General features: G+C 47.6%; 1 protein-coding gene across 1 annotated transcript in view; it reads left to right on the forward strand.

Moving 5' to 3' along the window:
* ETV4 (ETS variant 4) overlaps positions 1-21,583 on the forward strand; it is a 49,486-nt gene that overhangs the window by 24,352 nt on the left and 3,551 nt on the right. The window contains exons 3-9 of the mRNA XM_006020932.3: positions 9,563-9,689; positions 10,357-10,431; positions 10,835-11,085; positions 17,175-17,246; positions 17,363-17,431; positions 18,559-18,731; positions 20,824-20,925. Coding sequence (XP_006020994.1) covers positions 10,421-10,431; positions 10,835-11,085; positions 17,175-17,246; positions 17,363-17,431; positions 18,559-18,731; positions 20,824-20,925 — 678 coding nt within the window. The 5' untranslated portion in view covers positions 9,563-9,689; positions 10,357-10,420. The remainder of the gene's footprint in view (positions 1-9,562; positions 9,690-10,356; positions 10,432-10,834; positions 11,086-17,174; positions 17,247-17,362; positions 17,432-18,558; positions 18,732-20,823; positions 20,926-21,583) is intronic.

The raw sequence follows: 21,583 nt of genomic DNA on the forward strand, positions 1-21,583 counted from the left end.
CTGGGCAAACTCCTGGTCAAGCTCAGGACTTTGGGTGGGAGGTCTGTAATAGACTCCCACCATTGTGTCCCCTGTGCCGTGTTCCCCACGGATTTTAACCCAGAGGGTCTCCAGCCGTCCACCCTGGTCGCCAATATCGGCTTGCAGGGACGTGCCCCAGATGATGGGGCCATCATCTGGCCCCATCACCACAGTATCTGAGCTCCCGGCATGTAGGAATGCTTTATTCTCACCAATGCAAAGTTTCAGAGATGTGGACCTGAGGCACAGAGCAAGAAAGCAACTCGCCCAAGACCAAAGGCCAAGTCTTTGGCAGAGCAGGGAACTAAACCAGTATCACTCAAATCTCAGGCCAATGTCCCCTGCCCTCCATCCTTCCTTTCCTGGGAAGGCAGCCCAGCTCTCAGCTTTTATCAGTACAGCCCCTTTGAGGACATCCATCTCTCAAAATATTATCCATCAGAAGAATATTTATCACGCAAGGAAACGAAGGTGAGCAGAAACTACCCCAGCTAGGCCTTCAAGCCTGGTACCCTACAGGTGGAGCTCTGCCTTCCCAAAGGCATCCTCCTCCCCTTGTAGCCTGTCCCCAAACACTTGTGACAGGAATGTGAGAGCTGCACAGAAGCCAGCCAGGTGCACACTGCACAGCCACATCCATCATTCCTGTTCTTGGCAGAATAAGCCTAAAAAATCAGCACCTTCTCTGAGTGCCCAAAGTCTCTCTCATACCTAGTCTTCACTTTGCATTGGGAAAAACGGGGGCGGGGGGGGAATTCAGTGCTCTCTACCTATATTTCCAGACTAACATGCCTTAGAAACATAAGAACATAAGAAGTGCCCTACTGAGTCAAATTAGGGATCCACCTATCCCAGTATTCTGTCTCTGACAGTGGCACAAGTGCATGCGATAGATGGAGAACACTGAATCAGATATCGCTAAAATGATATATTCCCTATTCAATACCCTTCCTGGCATCCACCATTTATTGGTTTAGAGATGCCAAAGGAAACATCTCCATCCATTCTGTTTAATAGCCATTACTAGATCTATCATCCATTCATCTAGTGCCTTTTTGAACCTGGCTATGCCGTTTACATCCACCACCTCCTGTGGCAGTGAATTCCACAAGTTAACTATGTGGTACATAAATAAGTACTTTCTCTTGTTAGTTTTAAACCTGTCACCTACTAATTTCAACAGATGCCGTCTAGTTCTAGTATTCTGGGACTTGGTGAACAACAGTCCCTGTTCACTCGGTCTACACCCTTCATGATTTTACAGATCTCTACTATCCCCTCAGCCTTCTCCTTCCCAAATCGAAAACTCCTAGCCTTTTTTAGTATCTCCTGGTATGGCAACTGCTCCATGCCCCTAATTTTTTTGATTGCCCTTCTCTGTGCCTTCTCAAATCCTACTACATCGTTTTAAAGATGTGGAGACCAGAACAACACACAGTATTCAAGATGTGGGCACAACATTTATTTGTATAATGGCACAATGGTGTTCTCCATTTTGCTTTGAATACCCATCTTGGCTTTCTTGGTCACCACTGCATATTGAGCTATTTTCAGAGAACTATCTACATTGATTCCAAGGTCTCTTTCCTGAATCATAACAGCTGTTTCACAACCCAGCATTGTGTATGCCTAGTTGATGTTATTTTCCCCCCAGATGTATTACCTTGCATTTGTCAACAATGAAGTTCATCTGTCATTTTTCTCCTGCTCAGTTAGCTTGGTGAGATCTTTCTGCAGCTCCCCTCCATCAGCTTGGGAATAATTTGGCATCATCTGCAAACTTGAAGATTTCAGTGTGCACCTCCATTTCCAGGTCATTGATGAAAATATTGATCAAAATAGGGCCCAACACAGATCCCTGTGGGACTCCACTTTTGACCTTCCTCCATCCTGAAAAGTGACCAGTTAGCTCTACCATTGCTTCCTGTCTTTTAACCAGCTGTCAGTCCACAAAATAACTTTCCCTCCAATCCCATGACCATGCCGTTTTTTAAAAAGTTTTTAACGAGGTTAGTGTTGAATACTTTTAATGAGGTTTAGTGTTGAATACTTTTTGAAAGTCCAAATACATTGCATCAGCTGGATCCCCCTTATCCATATGCTTGTTAACACCCTCAAAGAACTCCAGCAGATTTGTGAGGAAGAATTTCCATTTACAAAAACCATGTTGGCTCTTCCCTAGCAGATCATATTTGTCCATGTGACTGCTGGTTTTATTCCTTATTATTGATTCCACCAACTTGCCAGGGATGGAAGTGAGACTCACTGGTCTCTAGTTCCCAGCATCACCTCTGGAGCGCTTTTTGAAGATGTATGTTATGTTGGCAACCTGCCAGTCCTCCGGCACAGAGGTCATTTTTAATGAAAGGTTACATACTGTTGCCAGCAGTTCTTCAATTTTACCTTTGAGTTCCTTCAGAACTCTGGGACAAATGCCATTCAGTCCTAGTGACTTAGTATTTAGTTTTTTGATTTGCTCTAAAACTTCCTCTGTTGTCACTTCATTCTGGTCCAATTATTCAGACCCACTTGCTAGAAAGGATTGATCTGGCATGGGAATGTCCCCAGTGTCTTCTGCAGTAAACACTGATGTAAAGAGTTTATTTAGCTTCTCTGCTATGGCCTTTTGATCTTTGATAAGCAGCAGCAGCTCCAGTGCCTAGGAGAGCATATTAAAAGAGCAGTGTTGTTAATCCTGATCCTTTCTATGTTCATCATAAACTTCAGAAGTTCCCTTGTTGGGTATTCTAGTATATAGAGAAGAGATAGCGGGGCAACCACCCCTTAAACTTGCAAATACATACCAGATTAGAAAAAAGCCCTTGCCATCTTATCCTTTTTCACACTGATAACATCAGGTCTTTGACAGGAAGCACAGACCATGGTCTTCCAAATATAGAATAAAGTTGTTGGGGTTTCTTTGTAATGAAAGTTAAACACTTGCATTACACACAACCCAATACATCTCATTCTGCACAGCCACCTTCCCCATTGACACAAGGAGAGAGCTTTTCAGCTTGTCACCTGAAAAGGGAATAAATAAAAAGCAATTTCCTTTCAAAAATATTCTTGGTAAGATAAGGCCTGTTCATCTTTAAGTGCCCAACCCTTTCCTTCGCCCATTTATATACACTGATTGTCAACATACCCAGCACAGGAGCTCCCTTTATAAAGTCCCAGATTCACTCATGGCAGAAAAGACCTTCGTGGCCAGTTGCAGGGCTTCACGCTCTTTAAATAAGGTATCATTTAGATCAGAGGCGGGCAATATTTGGGCCCCTAGGCCACATAGGCAGTTCTGGGGAACTGTCACAGGCCAGTCAGCAGCGCCCTCCCCTCCCCTGCAACAGCCCAGAGCCCACACACCCTGCAGCTCCACCCTGCCACTGCCACCAGCACCCAGCAGCAGCTGAGCACACAGCCATGGTCCCAGCCTTGGCCTGCCCCACACCCATTCCAGACATGGACCAGCTGGGACCCACATGCACAGCTCCGCCCTGGCCTGCTCCATACCTGTTGCCAACCGCCTACCCATGCTGAGTAGGGACAGCAGCAGCAGTGGCTAGAGAGAAGCGGCTGCTGGGCGTGGGGGAAAAGCAGCTCCCTCCCCCTTGCTGCTGCTGGGCCCTTCTTGCTACAGCCGCCCAGACCCCACACTTGGGCTGCCCTGTGGCTCATCTCCACTGCCACTGCTGCCATGCTGGGCAGCCGAGGTGGTGCTTGTGACGGTGCCAGAAAAGAGCCATAGGGCAGCCCAGGCATGGGCTCTGGGTGGCTGCAGCAAGAAGGGCCCAGCAGCGGTGAGGGACAGGTGGCAGCTTTTCATCCGCGCCCAGCAGCAGCTTCTGTCCAGCCACTGCCATTCATCATGGGTGGGCTGGTCCAGAGTGAACATAGTTAGAGCCTGGAACAGGGCTGTGCATGCAGGTCCTAGCTGCTTCGGAGGTGGTCCACTCCAGTTGAGGCAGGTCCAGGGTAGGCACGGAGCGGGCCAGGCCTAGGCCAGGGCTGTGCCCATGGATCCCTGCCAGTACCATATGGCTGGGTCCAGTGGTGACAGCCAGTGGCGGCAGCAGCTGGAAGGAGCCACTGCCACCTGGGCTGCCTAAAAATACTGTTCAGCCACGGAGATGCCCCAGTTCTGCTGCGCACCTGGGGCTGGCAAGATGGACCACAGGCTGGATGACGCCTGGGTTAGGCAGGACCAAGGGACCCATCACGGGCTGGAAAAAGTCCCTCCGTAGGCCAAATCCAGCCTACAGGCCATATTTTGCCCACCCCTGGTTTAAAAGAAGAAATCAAGGATACCTACATCAGTGCGGTGGCTTCCCATCTTTGAATCTACCTCCCATGCCTCTGATAGAGTACTGTGTTGGGAGTTTGGAATCTGGCAGGTTGTCATCCTGTGTCAGACAGGCCAATTACTTTTCCCTACCACTTCCTCAGTGTGGAATGAACTAAGCCCCACCACAGGGTATTGCCAGAGTTTGGCTTACTGGTGCCACATACTGACACATGCCTGAGCTTGTGGAAGCAAAAATGAAGGCTCTTGTTCATGCTGCAGCTGGGAGCTTCATAACTTTGTGATTCAGGTGTCAGAGAGATGGTGATACATTGCAGATTAGAATGGACAGAACAGAAGCCTTTGGCACAGTGGGAGCAACAGACCTTGGGGCCAGACTGCAGCCTACAGGGCCTCCCCATCACTAACCCCCACACATCTGTAACTCCCCACTTATGCAAGCCCTACAACCCACTACATCTCATTCTGCATATACACTTTCCACACTTACATGAGCAGGTTGTGGCTTCCCATTGGCACAGTCTGATCCTTTTCCATACTGTTACTTTCACTGGACATGTCTACACGAGATGCTAACTGTGCAGTAGCCGAATAATTCTGTGCAGTAGTGTGTCACAACACAAACAGTATTAATATGCTACTGTGCAGTATTATTAGGCTACTGCACCGTAGCATCACTAAAAAGGCATTCACCAGCACAGTGCACACAGTAACTCCAGTTATGGGCATTTATTTAGTGCTTGATTATACCAGAACTAAATAAATGCACAGTAACCACTGCACACTAGCATCTCATTGTCTCCTGGCAAAAAGAATGGGAGTAACTAGGTGACAAAGCTGTTGAATGGAGCCAGCAAGGAATTACCCCCAGTAAGGAGTTAGCATCTGGCATACATGGCAGAGCCTGGACAGATTGAGACTGGATCTTGGAAGATGCAACTTTCTCATGAAATCATGGGGTCTCTCTGCAACCAACCAATGTGTTTGTTAGGAGAAGCAAACCATGGGTCAATTCCTGAGGTGGCCTTTAGCACCACAATGCACCCCACAAGATCTGGCAAAACCAACACCAGAAGCAGTGGCCTGTGCAGAATATTGGGAACAGGCTGTATAGAAAGGTTGGATTGGAGACACGATGAAGTAGCAGCATCTCATGTGGACGTGCCCACTGAGATGCTCTTTGTTCATTTGGGGCTTTAGCAGCTTCTGTCTATGGATTCCTAAGGATCAGAAACACAGCCAGGGACTTATTCTGAGACACAGAAGTTCACAGTTCTTTGCTGAGCTGTCACTCCTTGAGTAAACATCTCCCTGAATATATATGGCTGTTGTCCAAACATAAACAAGCCAGAAACCTGTCTGCCTTGTGCCAAACTTTCTTCTAACTAGACAATTAAAATAAAAAAGGATGTTGGGCTGCAGTGTTTATGCCTTCTTCACAATAGATTTCTCCCCACAGCTCCAGGAACAGTCTTGGAATGAGAGGATTAGGAAACCTCTCTGACCCTTGTATGTCATCTGAACCCCTGCTGATGAATGCCATGTATTATGCAGCCTACTGTGTAACAATGCATTGGGTGCTAACCAAAGATGGGTTGCCTTTGTCTGATGGCCAGGAGATGATCTGAAATTGCTTACTTTGTGAACTAAGACCTTTCTGCTACTGCTGGTTAAGAAGGATTTTAATCTTGCACATAAAACATATTTCTGTAGCAGTTGGAGCTTTGACCTCGGACCTGCATGTCCCATGATCTGGCATTACATTGTTTGTATTGAACTTTGGGCACAGACAGTGGGTAAAGTTGCCAGGGCTGCCTGGATGACTTTGAAGCTCAGGTCTCATTCAAAATGAGTGGTATTTGGACTGGTAAATATCAAGGTCATTTCTGAAAATGGGATTTAGCCTCCTAAGTCATTCAGGTGTTTCTGAACATGTTGTTTCATAATGCTTTTATGCAGCACTAAACACGAATGCAACTTTAGTAAATATCCTACTATTTTGCCACAGGCAATCTTCAGCTTCCCACAAAGTCATTTCTAAGATAGCCACCTTAAACTAATTGGCTAACAGCAGGGGTGTCAAACATACAACCCACGGGCCAAATCTGGCCCATAGAGCCATCGGATCCAGCTCACGGGGCGCTAGACCAGCCTCACATGCTGGCCCCAACACAGTGTGCAGCGTGCAGGCTGAACCCAGTACCACATGGCCTGCACACAGCAGAGGGTTGGTCTGGGGCATGTGCTGCCTGTGGCACCTGCCAGACCAGCCTTGCATGCTGACTTCAGGGCCAGTCTGATTATGCCATGCCAGGGCCAACATGAAGGACTGGTCCATCAGAGCACCTCATGCAGCACCCATAGTGTGCTGGCTGTCTGTGCAGTGTGTAGAGCATGTGGCCAGCTGCATGCACTGCATGCAGTATGCACAGGCCTCAGGATTTGCTGTGCATGTGGCATGCAGGGCCAGCCAGGGGCAGATTAACGCACAGGCCCATGGGTCCTGGGCCCAGGGGCCTTGCCAATCAGGGGCTCCTGGGGGCTGGGGCCAGAGCTGGGGCAGGAGCCCACTGTGCTCCCCAGCCTGCAGGGGAAAGTCCTGCAAAGCACTGAAGCTTTATCTCATGTTAAACACATGAGGGCCAGTGGGAGGCAGCGGCTGGGAACTTGTTTGACAGTTTCATGGGAATGACCAGGGTGAGGCAAGGATCCCTGCTGCCCCTGTCACTCACTGCCCAGCTGGTCTATCTCTACCGTCCCTGTGCCTGAAAGGGGCCCGATCCTGTCCGCAGTCCCTCCCTCCTTCCCAAGGCTCAGGTTGCAGGGCAGGCAGGCAGCTTAGGACAGACTGCCAGCACACATGGAACCCCCCTAGCAATGCTGGAGCCAAATCCATCTGCTCAGCAGTATCGTGTGGAGCTCTCCTGCGGGCAGCTCTGGTGGGTATGACCCCAAACCATGCCAGATACCCCTGCGGGGCAGTGCACTGTGCTTTGGTCCTGCTGCCAAGAGCTGCTTTGGGACGCAGAGAAGGGGAATACCTCTTCCCCTTCCTGCATTTCTCAGTCCCAGATAAGGCTAGCAATAGAGAGGGGTCTGCATCTCTCCCAAGTAATGGCAGCTCGTGTGGGGAAATGTAAGCTCTTCGAGGGGGTAATTAGATATAGATCTGTCTGTCTGTCTATCTGTGTGGCTAGACAAATACATTATACAGGTTTCCCTTGCTTTATGCTGTACATGTGTTCCTGGAAAATGGCACATCACTCGAATTCGCATAAAGGGAACCCACTTTACAATGTAATAAATAGGGATACGTTCCAAGACCTTGACTGTACTGACCCCCAGACCCATGTCTACCACTTTTACAAGACAATTTTGATACTCACCAGCAGCAGACAGTACAAACAAGCTATCATACACTATCATAATGGGGACGGCAGCTACAGACAACAAGCGAGGAGCACAGATCAACACAGGAGACTATATTTTGGTGTGCGTCATTCCCACAATGTACCACACAAAGCAGCTGACTGCGGGCTTCCACTACACCGATTGCATAAGACTGAATTTACCTTGCATATAATGAATTTTAGGTACAAAAAGGGTCATCGCATAAGGGCAAATTCATACATACAGAACCCACATAAAGCGAGAGAAACTGTGTGTGTGTGTGTGTGTACATCTATATAGATATTTATATGCAGAGAAATATAGTTGGGGGGGCATTATGTGTGTGTGTATATGTATATATATATCAATATAACTACACATTTTGGTTACATAATTATGTGATGGTAGCATTAAAACAGGTGTAATGGGTGTATAAAAGAGAGAGCTTTAAAGTATATGAAGTTTAGCATATGTTTAATGTTTCAGAAAAGATAAAAAAATACATTGAGATGTATTTTGTAGGCCTACTGCTTTATTTTAATTGCAAGAATCATGAACAGTATTCTTCGACTCATGCTTGAGGCTATCAGTGTGTTCTGTATTTTTCTTGTAGTAATTTGCCATAATGTAGGTACAATGTAAAATGTGTATTGAAAAAAAGTATTCAAACAAGAGTCTACATGACCACTAGACCATCTTTCCTTTCATGTAGTTATTGTACATTTATGGTGATCCCATACATCTGAGTCATTTTCCTAAGGCAGTTGTTTTATTCAGTTGTGTGTGTAGCAAAATTGAGTAGTTTATTTTGATATCGTGTGTTGTGCTTAATTTCTTAATGCACCCTGTAAACATTTAACTGGTCTATTTGTTAATGCTTTTTGATACATTCATGTTTATAATGGTGTGTGGAGTGCCTCCAATTTTCTGTTTGCCCACGGCCCCAATAAATATTAATTGGCCACTGGGGCCAGCACAGGGCATACGCTGCCCACAGCCTGTGACCTGAACCTGGGTGCTGTGTGTGGCACAGGGAGTCTGGGGTGCAGTCTGTATGTGGTGCAGACTGACCCTCTGGGCAACACCCTTGGTGCTGGGTCCAGCCCATGTGCCATGAGTAGCACATGCCCCATGCCAGCCCCATGTGCCATGTGCACATTGAGCCCTAGGGCCTGTGTGTTGCGTATGGTGCATGGGCTAGACTTGGCACTGTGGGCCCTACCCAGGGGGAAGTTCCAGTCCAGTCTGCAGACCAGCCCAGTCACCCTCATCCAGCCCATGTGACCAAATTAGTTTGACACCCTTGCCCTACAGAACCAACTCTTATATTAGAGTATAGCATCGTGGCGCATTGTTAACAAGTATGCAGATCTGAGAAAGTATTTCACATGATGCAAAGCCAGCATTTGGCTTTTGGGTGTTAAAAAAATGATACATGAATGTGTCACCCTTTATGTTATAACAGAACGGTTATGCATTCATATGTGCATACACTCTCCTGTGACATTGTGCTGCATCTTTCCTCAAGCTCTGGACTACTCAGCAAATACCCTTTTTAAACCCTTCCAGATCGCCCTGGAAAGTTATAGGGCATGTTGCCTCTTCATTAGAGTTGCTTCTTAAAGGATATGCCAGTATGTGACCCTTGAGTAGCGGCTGTTGCAACACTGGGGAGAGCAGAGAAGTATTCTGGATGGACCCCTGAGAGCTCCAGAGAGTAGCTGTGTCCACTGGCATTTTGTTTCACTTGAAGTCAGTTGAACTGGGTTGGGTTGTGCCTGTGTGGGTGTCTTAGCCCCCCTGGATCCAGTGGGGATATTGACTTGACTTTTTTTTTCTCTCCCTCAGTAGCTTTTCACAGTCCTCCTGCTAAAGTTAAGAAGGAGCCACAGAGTCCCTCTTCGGACCCCGCACTGTCCTGCAGCCATAAGCAGCCATTTCGGTACCGCAATGGCGAGCAGTGCCTTTATGCCAGGTAATGCTGCTTACATGACAAAGGGAAGGATGAATGAGTATTACTGAAGCATGTCTTGTCTGACTGCTGGGTCAGCGAGGCAAACCAGTGATTGGGTCAGTTCCTGCCCCAGTAGAAACCTGTTAATGCCTTTTGCCTGTTTTGGCCCTTGCACCCAAGCAAGTAAAAGCATTTTATGTGTTAAAATAAATCATTCCACAGATAACAGCATCCTAATACATCCCCAAAGACTTCCTGCATCTCCTTATTGAGTCTCTGTGGCTGGTCCCACTACCTAAACCATACTCTCTCCTCATGTCTCCCATGTGACCCCACCTTCCCACATGTCCCTCCCCAGATACTTTGCATATCTGTCTCTGAACCACTCCTGGGTATTTGCATGAGTTTCAGTGTAAGCTCTTCAGCCCAGAAGTCTTCTCTTCGTGTTTGCTCTGTAAAGTACCTTTAGCTTTATCAATGAGAAGAATCAACAACTGGAGAGAAGCTCACTCCATATGTCTGCTTGTGGCATGTTGTCCCCAGCAAATAGAATGAGTTGCTCTCAGGGGATTATAATGTTTCAATATCTGCTTGACTGTCTCAGTGCCTATGATCAAACCAGACAAGCTGGAATCAAGTCCCCAGACCCAGGAACCCCGATACAGTCACCACTTCAACACTTCCCTAGGCAGGACAGGAGCTTCCTGAGCCTGCAGGGTCCATCCCGACCCACTTCCAGCTGTGGCTACCTCATGGAACACAGGTGAGTGACCACAGGTCTCTAGTGACTGGGGGGACTCCTCCCGGGTGCTCTGAAGTTGTGTAGTGCTTGGGGATGGGCGCCACATCCAAAACAAAGCAGTCTGCTCCAGCAATAACAAAACTTCCCTCTTGTGCCCAGCCTGGCTCAAAGTTATTGCCCAGTGTGGGGGCACCTGTCAGCTGAAGCCCATCCAGCTGTATTGTTACTGATCACAGCGGGCTTTGGGACACCCTGCATGTGGTGTCTTTGCATGGCTGGAGCTGCACATGCAGCTTTCTCAAGTATTATACAACCCCCTCTACAGCCTCAGTAAGTCCCAATTCTCCCTGTCCTGGCACAGGGGTCCAAAATGTATGGATTTAAGGGGCACTGCCTCCACATTGACAATTTCCCCCTGTTCTAGCTCCATCTACCAGCCACCTGTGGAGATGTGCCATTCTTTCCCCTCCTCCCAGAGCACGGGCCGAGAAGCCCCAGTTGCCTACCAGCGCCAGATGTCTGAGCCCTGCCTGCAGTACCCTCAGCAGGGCTTTAAACAGGAGTACCACGACCCAACGTATGAGCAAGCAAACCAGATGGGGGGCAGCGGCACCCGCCAGTACCCAGCAGGCTTGGTGATCAAGCAAGAGCAGACCGACTATGCATATGACTCAGGTAGGGCAGGAAAATCCTCCTAATCGTGTGGGCCAGATTGCTGTCCCTGGGTAAGATGACTTCCTGAGGTGTCTTCTCACTCCTGAAGCATTACCATGGCCTCTTGTTACCATCCCATGTTGCAAAAGAGTTGGCTACTTTGGCTCCCTCTCCCTAGCGATATCTCCCCCTCCAGTACCATATCTTTTGAGCCTAAGGCAGACCTCTGGGAGCATCCAGGAAAGCACTATCATAAAGATTAAAGCTCTAGGAAGTCAAAGGCTCAGGCAGCTCAGTCAATGCAGTTTATCCAGGAGGAGGGTAAGCAGTGACTTGATCCCACCCTATGAGTGCCTGAGAACAAAGTGGAGCCTCCATCTCCTGAAGTCTTCAGATCAATACCAGATATCCCTAGTGCAACCAGAAGTGATGGAGCTCATGTAGAATTTATCCCTGGGTGAGGTTCCCTGGTCTCTGATAATTAGGATGTCAGACTAGATTGGAGTCAGCAATGTTTTTGGGCTGAGTGCCAAAAAACCCTGCATCCTCGCTTTGGAAGATGTTGGCATATCAATGGCAGTTGGCAGGGGAGCCATGAGGGTCCTGATCCTTGTTGTGACAGTGCATCCCCAACTCCTTCCCCACCATGCTCCCTGAGGTGTGCGTGCAACCACTGCCTGCTGTATCTGCTGCTCACCACCTGCTGCGAGCAGCCCAGGCTCTGTGGTGGGTGGCAGGGGCCTACCAGAGTCTAGGTTGCTTGCAGCAGGGAGCCACCAAACCCCCCCCCCCCCAGCCACAAACCTGCAAGTGGCAGCACCCGGGTCCAGAGCCCCAGTCCAGCTCATTGCAGACAGTGGCTGCACATGTGCCTCAGGGAGCACAGCAGGGAAGGGGCCAGGGCTGCCTGGTGTGAGCAGTGTGGGCTTCACCTGCCATGCTCTGACATACATGCCAGGGATTGCCGACCCTTGGACTAGATGATGAGAACAATCCACACTGGCTTGCATTCTACGAATCAGACTTCCCAGGCTGCCAGCTAAGGATCCCTCAGGTGTTGTTACCCAATAGCAGTCTGTCTCATTACCATATTTACTCGATTCTAAGATAAGGTTTTCCCCCTCATTTAACATGGGGGGAGCCCCTCATCTTAGAATCAAGTATCAGTGGGAGCAAGGAGCTGCTGTGGCTGGGGCTCCAGCCCCTACCCAGGAACAGGGCCATAGCTGCAGCAGCTGCCTACCCTCCCCCTGCCACCCCTGCACCTCTTCATGTCCACCCTGCAGCCTCTTCCCCTTATCTCCCCACCACACACAGGCTCTGCTTCCTCACCTGCCCCTCTCCCTCCCGCACGGTCCTTTCTCCCTGCTGGCAGGATCCATCCATGCTGCAGCCTGGAGCACTAAGCACCACCCCAGCCTAGCTCTGTAGCAGCAGCAGCAGCACAACCTGCATGGCTGCTACAGGGTTTGGGCTGGGGCCGTTCTCACTGCCCCTGGCTAGCATGGGGATGGTGACTGCTGGTACAAACCAAGGTCAAGTTGGGAGGGAGCAGAAAGAAAGGCCCCAGACCCAAGAACCCCAATGCAGTCACCACTTCAACACTTCCCTAGGCAGGACAGGAACTTCCTGAGCCTGCAGGAAAGAGGGAGCAGAGGCTGTGGGGAAGGAGGAAAAGGGACCCAAGGATGCAGAGGGGAAGGCAGGAAGGGGACAGAGGTGACCTGGGGACATAAGCAGGGTAAGATACTTGACCTCTCCACACCACCTGCCCCACACTGTCTGCCCCACTGCAGTGGTGGGGGTGGGGATGAATTAAAGATGACCTTGCAATAATTTGAGTCTATGTATGGAAAATTATAACAATTTTATTAATTTTTCATGTATAGAGTCTAATTATTGAGAGGTCGTCTTAAAGTCAAGGTCATCTTAGATTTGAGTACATACAGTAATTTATTATCTTGTGAGAGTTAAGGATGTCTTAGAGTGATATCTTTTACTGGACCAACAATGTAGTTCGGATAGAGTTAGACAAGCTTTTGAATGCAAGACATTCTTGTTTAGGTCTCTCAAATGTCTTGCATTCAAAAGCTTATCTAACCTCTATCCCAACTACATTTTTGGTCCAGTAAAAGATATCACCCTAAGAAATCCTTGACCCGCATAATTTTTGGACCATCACAGCTACAACATTATTCCTACGCTAGCATAATCTATTATATTAATTCTACTGCACTAGAGCTTAGGGGCTCTGAACAAGGATCGGAGCTATGCATTGTACAAAAACAAAAAGATAGAGTTCTGCCCCGAAAAGCATCCTAGCCAGTTGATGAAGGGTACTGCTGGTCACCAGATTGCTCCTCAAGTCTTTTCCATACATTTGGGTTTACATCTCTCTGTAGGGGTATGGAGTCCCTTAGCCCTGTGCCTGAACTTGAAACTGCAGGCACTCTGCTGTCAGAGGCTTCCTGGGCCCTCCTCTACTAGTGCACTTTTGAGCTAGGGGTAATGCAGGCTAATGCACAGCAATGCATATTTTCTAATAGCCAGTTATTGATCATTTTAAATGAGGATTGGGCAGAAGGGAGGACCCAATATCCCAATTTTTTCTGCATGGGCCTGGTCAGTCAACCTAGGTCAGCCAGGGGACAGTATGCTGGCCTTCTCTCCTTGCTACATGACAAAGCAGAAAATCTTTAGAAAACAGCTGGTGTTGAAATACTGGTGATCCTATAACTGCTTAGAATAGGAGCTGTTGTCCTGGGAGCCTCCCATTCTACCTGCTCAGTGGCCTAGTCTCCAGGGGTTTTTTGCTCCCAGTTCCCTGCCAGTTTGGATACATAGAGTGATGGGCTCTGCATCATTGAAATCAGGAGTAAAGCACTATCAGTGATGCAGAAGTGGGTTCATATAGAATCAAATATGTAAGATGTCATACAGGAGTCTTGTACTCTGAGTATGGTGGCAAAGACCAGGAAGAACATAGAAAGTCATATATTCAGTCATATGGCCATGTCCCCCATCAGCCTGGACCATAAGAATAATGTTTCCTTTAACAATGGTACCAGAGAATGTTTCTTAATTGGAACTCTGACCCTTGAAACCTGCAGAAACACTTTGGCACATGTCCAGGCTGCAGTGACTTCATCTTGATGGATTTGGGAGCAGACTCTTTCTTTCTGGATGTATTTTTAGTAATGTTCTCATTGGATTCCAAGGGCAAGTCCTTAAAAGAAGGAGCCTGCTCCTCCAGATCAGTTGAATGCACTTGCCATCAGTGAGAGGAAAGCATGGGGCATGTCTTCTTCTCTGCTTCGTTCTTTGTGCTGAGAACATCCTGTGATCCCCTGACTTCCCTCCAGCAACGCAAAGTCACTAATCCAAAACCACACGTGAGTGATTTAGGGAACAGTTCTGTTTCCTACAGAGGTGAACAGTAATGAATATCCTCACATCACAGCCCAGGAACCATGCATCAGACTGGAGTCCATGTTGCCCAATCTCCTGTCCCCAACAGTGCCCAGCACCAGAGGGCTGGAGAGTTGTGTAAGACACCCTGTAATGGAAATATTTTTCAAATTGGTTCTTAATCCCAAGCATTTGGAGACAGGCTTACGTTGTGAAGCAGGAGGGTTTATCTCCCTAATGTGTTTGCAACTCATTAAGGGTAATTCTGGATATTCTCATTATTCATGCCCATTATTCTTATAAATGTCAAAGCTGCTGGCCTTAAATAGCATCCTGTACTGGTGAGTTCAAACAGGATAATATACATTGTGCTAAAAAAACCCAAACTTTTTCTCATTTTTAAATATGCCATCTTTGTGGGTCCCCTACTCTTGAGTCACAAGCTCAGAGGCTGGGGATTTGTTAGAGAAGAGCACTGATTTTCCATGGAAGGTACCCAGATACTGTGGCAATATTACATCCCTAAATTATATGGATAGGTGGATAGCGAGCGTTGGCGAGAGCTGGGGATGGGATGCTTATACTCAGGTGACATTTCTCCACCTGGGACAACCTTCATGGGAGGAAAGGTGGTTCTAGCCCATGGGTTTGGCTCTGGTCAGCTGGGACATAAAGCTAGCCAGAGGGAACGGACTGAGGAACAGTGAGCGGGATCTGCAGAAAGAACAAGCTGAGAAGTAGTTCTCATCCAGTCTTGGGCTCTGCTGTGAGCTCCTCTGTGTCTCCATTTCACTCTCTGCATGTTTTGCTGAGCTATACAAGCATCAGCCTTGCAGAAGCTGCACTGAAATCCCCTTGTGGAAAAAAGCAGAAAGAAGGGAGTCAGATGTCTTGGAGTCAAATGCACAGGGAACGTGCCTCAGGTCTCTGCAGCAAAAGACGTGCTCAATGGGTGACCTTCAACTGCTAGTGGAGCTGGAGTGTTTCTCCCCAGTGCCAGGGATTGCATTACATAACCTTGAACTGCAGCCCCTCCCTGCAGCTTGGCAGAAAGAGCTCCTCTCTGTCTGAATGGAGTTGGAGGAATTTCATTCACAAAATGGAGGACTGGGGAAGGAGCTGAACTCCCTGGTGGGTTGGCGGCGGTGTCAGTTTTCACCACACGCTCTCTTCTTATAGGCAGCTGACATCAGCCCGTGGCTGGTAACATGAGCCAGGAGTGGAACTGTCTGACTGCTGCCAGGAGCAATTCAGGGACAATGAGGAATGACTCCCTGGCTTGGAGGTTAAATCATAAGATAAACCCCCCTTGTTCCAATGAACAGATCTTTTGCTTTTTTTAGATTTCTGCTCTTCACCCCACTCTGGCTGGTAAGAGCTGCCCCAAGGTCACGGGCAAGAGCAGATCTGGAATTTTGTTTGCTGGGCTAGGCAGAGTTTGCTAGCCTGCTGCACTCAGTTTGAACCCCTCAAATCTGTCAAGCCCCACTCCACACATGGTGGGGTAGCTTGGATCAAAGCTCCGATGTCACAGAGGATTTTAGAGCTGATCACAACGTTATGAAATTGTGTATTACTCCAAAGGGGACTGCCTGGGAATCTGACAATTCAGGGAGGGAAAATATTTGCTACGTTAAAAGCCTGTTTTGTAACAAATTTGCCCAGGGGCTAGGCACCTTTCAGTGACTGCATTATGGTTATTTTAACAGACCGGTGTCCCTTAGCAAAAATAAATTCAGTCTAAGTTCCCAATAAGGTCCAAAATGCATTTCTGTGGCTACATTGCTATTACCCCTTCTCCAAGTCCCTGTGTCCAAAATGGGGTGGAAGATGTGCTGCCTGCAGAGAAACAGCTTTCATCAACCTAGTTTATATTAGGGATGAATGTACAGTGGAGTCTGTTGAGTGCATCCATTGACTGTAGCATCAGGAAATTTTCTGCTGAGGGCAGCTGCATTGCACGAGAGATGAGATAAACCCTAAAAATATGAGATAATGTTTATCCCAAAATATAATATAGATATAGATATGAGATAATATCCCAAAATGCTCAGCCCCAGTCCATCTGGAGCTACAAAACAGGTTTGATCTGAGAAAACATAAAATACAGTATAAACTGCACTAGTTGTGTATTACCTACTGGACAGAGCCTTTAAACTAGCTCTCTTCCCACCTTTTTAACCTCATGCTTTCTTTAATGATTAGAACAACACTTTGTTAAATTTTAAACGCAAAATACCTGCAACTATATGGCTGAGACAGACTTTTTATACTGTATGCATCAATATCTCTACAGTACACAGCTGAACCATAGTAATGTCCCTATAGAAATATACTAGCTCCCTTACCTGGAACAGTCACCACCCAGTCTAATGTCATCTTAACCCAGATCTAAATGGAAAAGAAATAGCAAATAAATATATATACCCCCACCCCTGTCCTTCTCGGATTCTGCATTACCAGGACAGTGCGCAGTGTGGACAGATTATTTTCTCTTCTTCTACTTGGCATCATGGACAAAGCCAGTGCTTTGGGCAATATCACAATTATACCTTCCTATAATCCATGGTTGTTGGATACCTGCTGAGAGGGCAAACCTAGAATGAGAATGAGTAGACGATTTAAGGCTACCCTGGTCTCTCTGTTTTCCTTAGAAGGGCTCAGGTTGGTTGAAGTGATGTGTGTTTCTGATTGTTCTGTAGATGCTGGCTGTCCTTCCATGTACATGAACACTGAGGGCTACCGAAGCCATTCACATGCTGAAGGGCTGTTAGGTAAGAGTTGCATATGACACTATCTCCTGATCCTCTACTTCTGCTATAACGACCTCCATTCCAGTGCTGCTTTTTCTTTGTGTTCTCTGACTGCTGCTGCTCATGTCTCTTTCTAGGATATGGCTATGACAAGCAGATGAGGACATTCTCTGAAGATGTCTGTGTCGTTCCAGAAAAATTTGAAGGTCTGAAAGAAAATGGTGTGGTTTCCAAATTCTGGTCTGGGGCAAATTTATCCAATGCCCTCTGTAGCCAGGTCACAAGGTAGCATAAGATAGAGCTCCTCCCCTATGCGTGAACCATACCTGATATCCTGCTTCTCAGGAACATGTTTCCTGGGCTTCTCATATTAGGAAACAGACTTTTGAGCATGGTGATTGGTTTGGCCCAGAACTGCTTCAAAAAGCAGCTCGCTGGAGTTAACATCACTCACTGTAATGTGACTACTGTTCAAGCTGCAAACAGGTTTTGGTTAGTCAGATCCTGGCTACAGCCTGTCAACCACAGCACAGAGGGTGCTGTAGGATTGCCACAGGAAGGGATGCAGACTGTAGCCGTGTTTTGCTGCTTCAGGGAGTCAAGCCTGAACATGTAAATGCTTTCTGCCAGAACTCAGGCCTAACATCTACCCAGAATGCTGGCACCTGCATTTCTCAGAAACAATTACAAATACTCATCCCATTTAGTATATGCATGCCCCACTGAGGACTCCAGGGGCTGGCCCTGTCTTTGTGAACAAAAAAGGGGAGATTACATAACACACTTTGATGCTGGGTGGTAGCCAGCTGTCCTGCATCCAGCTTGATGACAGACCTGTGCCTGGGCTTGAAGGGACAGCCGGTAGTGATACCCCATTCCTGGGATATGAAATAGCAGAAATGGTGAGATGAGTCTATCGCAGTCAGTGAAGCTAGAAGGAAAGCACATCTAGTGTGAAGTTCTTTCTGCAGAATACTCTTAGAAATTAGGTGGCAGCAGTCTCTAGCCCCCAGTTCGGGGGGGGCTGCACCCATGGGTGCCTTGTTGCATTTACACTGCAGGGTGATTCACAGATCTTTTGTAGTCCAATTTTCACTGTACTCTGAGGCCTGTTTGTGCAGCCACTCTCTTGCCTTGCATAAACAGTAGGAGGAGGAAATTTGCAGTATGGGCTGCCTGCGGCTTGCCTTGACTTCTGTGGTATTTCACTGAGAAGCTTTTTTCACCTCTTCTTTGTGAGGTGAGGAGCCCTCACCCACAAAAGTGTTGGCGGATGACAGTAGGGGAGGGAAGCGTTATAGGTAGAGAAGCCCTCTTTGTTTGTTCTGCTCAGCAGGAGACATCAAGCAGGAAGTCGGCGGGTACCGGGAAGGACCCCCATACCAGCGGCGGGGTTCTCTCCAGCTTTGGCAGTTCCTGGTGGCTTTACTGGATGATCCCACCAACTCCCACTTCATTGCATGGACTGGCAGAGGGATGGAGTTCAAACTCATCGAGCCAGAAGAGGTGAAAACCATTCAGCTTCTCCCCAGGAAAAATGAGGGGTCATGGGGCTGAGCTTCTGGGATCACAGACTCATCAGGGCAGGGGCCTTTATCCCAAGTCTGTAAAGCCCCCTGCCTTCCTGCCTGACAGTGGTGCTAACTAGCCAAGAATTGTCCTGAGGCTGGGGTTTTCAGAGCCTGGGCTCAGGAGCAGGTGAGCAGTCTAGATGATGTGTCCAGTATAAGGAGTTTGTACTCTCCTCCTCCAGTAGTTCCTTCCCTGGGTTTTAGAGTTACTAAGGAAAAATGCAGTTACTGAGTGGACCATGTGGCTCCTTCCTTCCAAGGGACTTTTACTCTCAAGCTGGTCTCACATTGGTTTTATGCCACCTGCATCCTGTTCACTGAGAAATGGACTGGAGGCAGTCATTTTTTTTTAATTTCACTGGTTCCAGTGTTTTTAATAGAAATCTGAAAGAAAGGATATCCTACTCTAGGCATGGGTGTATAGAAACTGCAGTTAACAGGAATGTCACTTCTAATGTTGCCCTGTCCAGAACAGAGCAATAAACTCTGATAACAGCTGGAAATGTGTCTGGAACATCCATTAATGTCAGGACCAATTTATAGCTGCGTTTAATGCTGCTCTCACTAAACCTCAGGCTCTTACAAGCACATGCCACACAGATGGGCTGAGTTGCTTTGCTGGGTCACTGCTTTGTTAACATACATCAGTAGTTCTCAAAATGGTTAGACTCAAGACACCCCTTGGTAAATGCTGGCTCTTGGTTTTCACTCCTTTTTAACAACAGAAAAATAATAGAGAAATTTGTCTGTTGCAAAAAACTCAGAAAGATCACAACCGGTCAGAATGTGTCTAACACTATGGATTCCTATCTAAAATTTCTGGGTTTCTCTTGTGTATCATGTTTGCAGACTAAGGCCGCATCCACACGAACATAGACATTTGTTTTCCTGGGGACAAGAAGCAGCTGTACACCTTGTGCTGCTGCTGCTTGTCCCAAGGAAACGCCTGTGCCAAATGCTCTCTGACGCACAGCAGGTTACCCCATTTATGCTGGCCCCAGCAGCCTTACCTGGGGGCCGTGAGGAGCCATAGTCACAGCGCTCCTGCCGCTCAGAGCCTGGCCAGCAGCCAGAGCATGGCTCCGGCCAGCCAGGCTCCAGTTTTGAGCAGCATGTACTGCCCCCACGTGCACCACCCCACTTTTTTTTTCACACAGGTTTTTTTTACACTGGGATCTCCCAGAGTCAAACCCCCCCAGCCCTGTGCTGTTACCTTGCAGTGGGGAGAACACCTGAATGTGCAGTGTGTGGCACTGCAGACAGGTCTGTGGCCCCACAAACTGCACAGCCACGCTCGTCTGGACGTGGCCTAACGGTGCTAACATGGTGTCGCACCCTGTGGCACCCGTGAAAGGACTGTAGGGTGCTGTGGACTCTGGTTGAGAATCACTGATATACATTTACAGTGTTTTTCTGTCTTGTTATTGTATAATTGGCTCAGCCTTCATGAAAGGCTGAAAAGAGCTTCATTTGAAGTGACCCTTTCCATAGGTGGCATAGCTGTGAAAATGTCCCATCAACATATGGGTACCTGTTAAAAAATGCCAAGCCTTTTTCATGAAGAATATAGTATCATATGCCATTTTTGCCAGCCACTCAGCATCTGGGATTCCCCAGAATCCTCAAACATGCTTGTTTATTGTCAGCATCTGGAGAAACCAGGAGAGAGCTGATTAGCTAGTGTAAGGGTTTGCATATTGAAAGACTGTTCAGCCAGTGCAGTTGCCTTGGGGATGCCTGCAGACTCACATTCTGTGTTGGGGGTAAAGGAAGCATCTGTCTTTCAGCCCTGCCCTCCTTTCTTGTTCACTGCCACTTAAAAGGTGATAACTTATTATCATTCACTCCATTGGTGACTGCTCTTCATTATTTATATTAGTACTCTAAGCAGAAGCCTTCCCTTAAAAATGAAACTCTTTGAATCTCCCCCTAAACACACATGTGCAAACACTCATGCACGCATGCGTCATCTGGTCTTTTCCAGGGGGCTCACAGATATTAATACGTTTTGGTGTTTTGTGCTGCAGGTAGCCAGGCTTTGGGGCATCCAAAAGAACCGTCCCGCCATGAACTACGATAAGCTGAGCCGGTCCCTTCGCTACTATTATGAGAAGGGCATCATGCAGAAGGTCAGTTTGCAAATTTATTGGCGTCTCGGGCCGTCAGTGGCACTTGTGTTGCTTGTGGTCGGAAGTTTCAGAACATGCAGTGAGTCAGCCAGGCTTCTGGGGCTTCCTCTTTCACCTGCACCTTCCATTTGCACAGCAGTAAGGAAAGCAAAGAAGCCCTAAAAGGAAAGGATGAAGGAGCTGAATCCAGGGAAAGATGACAAAGAGAAGGCATACTTCTTTATCTCTCCGTGTCTGTCTTTAATGGGGGAGGGGAGGAATTCTTCTGGCAGCAAATGCCCAGGAATTACTGCCTAGGACAGAAGAACTCTGGAGGGTGATGGGAGAGGAATGCATTTTTGTGAGCCCTGTGGTGTGGGGACTGTCCCTTCCTAAAAGTATTTGGAAAGAACCTACCATGAAATAAATAGTACTGTAAATAGCTGTCAGCATGACTGTCATAGAGAAGCTGTATTGTTCCTATCATGTGAATTTTTAAAGCCACTAAAGAGCACCAAACTGTAAGTCCCAGGTGCCCCAAGAGACCGTATAAATATCTTCTAAATCCAGAAGTCTGCTGCCAATCAAACAGCTGCCTATCTCCACAACTACAGTTCTCTCTCTTGTCCCCCTGCATTTCCAGGGAAAATAGCTGAACTTTGTGACATGCTCTCTTTCC

The sequence above is a fragment of the Alligator sinensis genome, unplaced genomic scaffold, assembly GCF_000455745.1.
Source record: "Alligator sinensis unplaced genomic scaffold, ASM45574v1 scaffold161_1, whole genome shotgun sequence".
Lineage (NCBI taxonomy): Eukaryota > Metazoa > Chordata > Crocodylia > Alligatoridae > Alligator > Alligator sinensis.